The sequence below is a fragment of the Mangifera indica genome, chromosome 2 (genome assembly GCF_011075055.1).
Source record: "Mangifera indica cultivar Alphonso chromosome 2, CATAS_Mindica_2.1, whole genome shotgun sequence".
In the NCBI taxonomy this organism is placed as follows: domain Eukaryota; kingdom Viridiplantae; phylum Streptophyta; class Magnoliopsida; order Sapindales; family Anacardiaceae; genus Mangifera; species Mangifera indica.
This window is the reverse complement of record NC_058138.1, coordinates 15,016,049-15,020,602: the sequence shown is the minus strand read 5'-3', so window position 1 is coordinate 15,020,602 and position 4,554 is coordinate 15,016,049. Positions and strand designations below refer to the sequence as shown.

At 36.1% G+C, this 4,554-nt stretch overlaps 2 protein-coding genes across 2 annotated transcripts; one reads left to right on the top strand and one right to left on the bottom strand.

Annotated features, from left to right (window-relative positions):
- Positions 1 to 828: 828 nt before the first annotated feature.
- Positions 829 to 1,786, top strand: LOC123208589. Its single transcript, XM_044626125.1, has 2 exons — positions 829 to 1,662; positions 1,757 to 1,786. The coding sequence occupies exons 1-2, from the start codon at positions 829 to 831 to the stop codon at positions 1,784 to 1,786; spliced, it is 864 nt and encodes a 287-aa protein (XP_044482060.1).
- Positions 1,787 to 2,971: 1,185 nt separating this feature from the next.
- LOC123206379 (histone H3.2) lies at positions 2,972 to 3,611 on the bottom strand. Its single transcript, XM_044623574.1, has one exon. The coding sequence runs from the start codon at positions 3,518 to 3,520 to the stop codon at positions 3,110 to 3,112; it is 411 nt and encodes a 136-aa protein (XP_044479509.1). The 5' UTR covers positions 3,521 to 3,611; the 3' UTR covers positions 2,972 to 3,109.
- Positions 3,612 to 4,554: the final 943 nt, after the last annotated feature.

Sequence of the window (4,554 nt, the reverse complement as noted above, 5' to 3'; positions counted from 1 at the left end):
ACATGAGAAATCTAATATCATGGTCAAGGGTTAATTAAACATATAAAATAAAATTTTGAAAACCTTCATACTAGTGTTTAACGGCTCATTCTTTTTCAGTTTACCCCGAATCTATAACTATAATGCTCTCTTTATTTACTTTACTCCAAATCTTATGAATATTTACACAATTGGTTCAAACCCTATAATAATATTAATTCAGCCTTGTTATTATGTTTTTTTTTTCCTTTTAATAATTTTATAAAACTTTACCGAAATGTTTAAGGGCAATTTAAAAAATAATTGGAAAAATGGCCTTTTTCAAACTTAAACACTGAGAATTTATCCTTTCATTAAACCATAGGTGGGAAATAGTCTTTAGCCTTATTGATTTAATATAACAGCTTGACTTGGTGAATTTTGATATAATGTGAACAAAACAATTCAGCCATTCTCTTTCTTAAATTCTGGCGGACTCCATATCGTGTAGGGATTCCATTCAAAGTTGGAATTGAAGTTACCAAGTGTCCAATGGTTTTGGTGACAAGTATTTCTCCAAGTTCATCCGTTATTACATCGATTGGATAAAACTTTCTTCCCTGAGCTTATGGAGATCGTGTTAATAAATGAATCAGAAATCGATTAGAAGAAGGAAGATTTGAAGGATTTGTATCTTGTTACTAATGTACAACACTAAAAAGCTTTTAAGGCTTTAATTCTTTTCACGTACTTGAGTTGATTATGGTTTCCTATTTCTTTGTCTACTTTTTAATATCTTAACCATATATAAACATTCAATCAATAAAAGTTTGCATCGGTTGAGTAGAAGTGTGAAAATCTGCGAGCACAATGCACAGACCAGAGAGGAAGATCAAAAAAACCAAGGCTTTAGCGGCGTGCCACAAGAATAACCAAGAGACGAATGAAACAAAGACAATCAGGAAGAAGATAAAGAAGAACATGTGCTACAATCAGAGGCCATGGGCTGATCTTCGAGAAGAACTTCTGGATATAATCTCTAGTAACATGAATATTGCAGACTATCTCAACTTTGGTAGAGTTTGTAGAAATTGGAGATTGTTTTATTCAGAATACAGAGACAGTTTCATGGCATCACAATCACCTCTCGTCATTCACATCTCATCACGAGCAAAGAAAGCCTGCTATTTTCACGAAATAGCCACAGGAATCAAATACAAGACAATGCTTCCCAAATTTATTTGCCACTTCAAATTTTGTCTTGGTGTTTCTGGTGGGTATTTAATCATGAAAGATCGTTGGAGTCGGAACTTTTGGATACTAAATCCCGTTACAGGACGCCAATTCCAGTTCTCTTGCGAGCCCAAGCCTTTTGATAATAGTGATCGTGCTATTTTTGTTCCAACCGGATCTCATGACGAAGATTTTGTTGTAGCCATTCTCTCTCGTTTCAACGAAACCTTGGAGTTCTACATATCTAGATTTAACCTATGGAGAAATTACTCTCATAGACTGGAGAATTGGCATATTTTGGATGTAGTTGCTTTCCATGGTAGGATTCTTGGTATAACCAATCAATCTCAAATTGGGATACTTCACCTCAGACATTCTTATTGGTACTTTTTGCCTCTGAAATTTGCACCTCCTGTGAGCAGCAATGTGAGGATAGTGACTTCAAATAATAAGATTCTGATAGTGGATTATGTAAGCCTGAATAGGATTAAAATTTATTCAATAAACCTTAAGAAGATGGAATGGATTGTGATAAATAATTTGGGTAGACATGCTCTGTGTATAGGTAATTCGGGCTCTACAAGCTGCAATTTAATCGACTCAACCAAGTGGGGAGGGCAAAGCAACTGCGTCTATGTGCTCTTAAACGATGGATGTTATACATACTCCTTAAATAATGGTGAGGTGATAACTATTCGTGAATGGAACTGGCATTCTGCAACTCGGGTGTACTCGTGGTACTTTTTCTGTTGGCCAATTTATGTAAAAAATAAGACTCACTTATAAAGGTTTTTGGTCTTTGAAATTTTGTTTATTGACTGATTTGCTAAATAGAGTCAAAGAGCCAATTTCAGGCTCTCTTAATTAGTTCTTTCATCTTTGCATTTATGCTAAAAGAATTATTACAACTTTTACACATTTGTATGAACAAATTTGTAGAATCCTAACTAAAACAATATAAAAAGATAACCTGAACTATCTCTCACAAATATGGAAGAAACCAATGAAACTAATATAAGAACACAAATATTTTCATTGATTCAAGTAAGTTTTATTGTTCTTTTATTGAGGCAATCAAAACAAAGATGGCATATTCAACAGAACAATTACACCACTTTCAACATTCAAATTGTGAATTAATGATTGTGTTCCTTCCCCCATACAGATAGATTGGTATTGGGTAATTTCCAACCAATTTTACAGCATAGATGCTGGTAAGTTTGGGAAGTGCTAGTTATACGTTGAGCATTATTGTTGATTTCTGTAAAAACGATCGGGCATTCTTGAGACAAAATGTGATGTGTTCATTACATTCAAACAATGGAAGACCATGATTGAGAAACAGACGGGGAAGCAAATAAAAGCTTTTGGCACTAACAATAGATTAGAGTATAGCTCCTGGTACTCTTCAAAAAAAGCAGTATGGCAGAATGGATAAACAGGCCATTGATACATCAGCATATTTACAATAAATAAGGGCAATAGAGCAAAAGAACTCTTTCATTATTGAATGATCAACCAGTCAATATGGATTCAAGCATGTTTTATTGTTCTTTAATTTTAATTGTTCACATATCTGCAACATATATTAATCCAAAGTTGAGTTTTGCTTGTTTGAGGAATACAATGAGCAGATTAAATTTTTGAATTTATGTAAATTTATGTTTAGGCTTGATTGTTGGTACTTCAAGTGGGTACCCAATCATACAAGAGTGTTCCACCAGGCATTTTGAATTAATGGCAAGTCTAGGGCTCGTTTTCACATTAAAGGGTCAACAAATTTGATAAAGAGATCCATATTTTTCGTTTAAAATCAGAAGATTTACATATCGAGATCTGAAAAATGGAAACCGTAGCAATGAGCAGAGATTCAGATCTTCTAAAACTCTATCAAACAGATTCAGTAAAGAGCGCCTCTCTAAGCTCTCTCACCTCTAATCCTCCGTGCAAGTTGAATGTCTTTAGGCATGATGGTGACTCTCTTTGCGTGGATCGCACAGAGATTTGTGTCCTCAAAGAGACCGACGAGATACGCCTCTGCCGCTTCCTGAAGAGCCGCAACGGCACTGCTTTGGAACCTCAAATCGGTTTTGAAATCCTGAGCAATTTCTCTCACAAGTCTCTGAAATGGAAGCTTGCGGATCAGAAGTTCTGTGCTCTTCTGGTACTTTCTGATCTCTCTCAATGCCACAGTTCCAGGCCTGAAACGGTGAGGCTTCTTCACTCCTCCGGTCGCCGGGGCTGACTTGCGAGCGGCCTTGGTAGCCAGCTGCTTACGTGGCGCCTTACCACCGGTGGACTTCCTTGCTGTTTGCTTGGTACGAGCCATTTCTGAGATTTGAGATCGAGGAGATGTATTTGTTTGCCGAGAAAATTAATGTAAATTTCTAAATGCTGGTGATAAGGGAGAGTAATTGGAAGCTTTTATAAGGAAAAATTTTAGGAGGGAAGTTCAAAATTTTTGAGCGTGTTCCCACGTTTCAAATGAGCGAATTTATGCCGTAGATTTGTAGCTAATCGATGGCTGTTAATGACGTGAGCTGGCGATACACGTGAACCTAGAACTACCCAATGGGGTTAGAGTAAAGAAGCGTGGAATCTGGAGCGTAGATTTGAGGGCAGATTGACGGGTAGAATTGTTTAAAGTGGAGTGAAGAGGATAACGGTCCGGTCACTATTTGAAGAACCAATGATAATTTAGCATCGATGCCAGATACTGAAAATCTTTTTGAAGAGAAGAAAGAGTTTTGGACCGTCGATTAATGGGATGATCTACCATTAAATCCACAAGAGATTTTTAATTTAAATACCAATTATAATGTGTTATTGTACCATGTGATTTTGCAATGTCTATTTATTTACGTGTTTAAGACATCTTGTGGACCGGTTTAACTCTTTTGTCATGTTTAATTCGAATTCACTTTTTTTTTTAAATGAAAATTCCACTCACACACACTAACCTTCACTATTTAAACCATTGGATGTAGTCCTTGTTTTCTGGATGAGCCGTCTCATGATCTGGATCAAGCATTTCCTGCTCTTGATCTTTCTTATTATTTTCTTTCCTATGAGAAATTAAAAGAATACGAAGGTTTTTGAAATTGAGGTGATTTGAATTTGTAAAAAATGAGACTAATTTGATGGATTTTGTTCAAGGAAAGACGATTTCAGGAGAAAGGCCATGGGTCAACGATGGACATGGTAAGACGAGAGACGGTGATGCACATTTCGGAGAGAGATGTTTGTCTATTTACCTTGCTTATTTCCTTTACAAAATGATGTTTTCTTTCGAAAACTATGACCAAGATTGCTTGAATATCAAATTCTCTCTTCTATACGCGTAGGCTGGACGGTGGTAGTGGC

Coding starts and splice junctions, on each gene's coding strand:
- LOC123208589 (XM_044626125.1), top strand. CDS start 829: ATGCACAGACCAGAGAGGAAGATCAAAAAAACCAAGGCTTTAGCGGCG. Junction 1,663..1,756: donor AGATTCTGATAGTGGATTAT/GTAAGCCTGAAT, acceptor CTCTGTGTATAG/GTAATTCGGGCTCTACAAGC.
- LOC123206379 (XM_044623574.1), bottom strand. CDS start 3,520: ATGGCTCGTACCAAGCAAACAGCAAGGAAGTCCACCGGTGGTAAGGCG.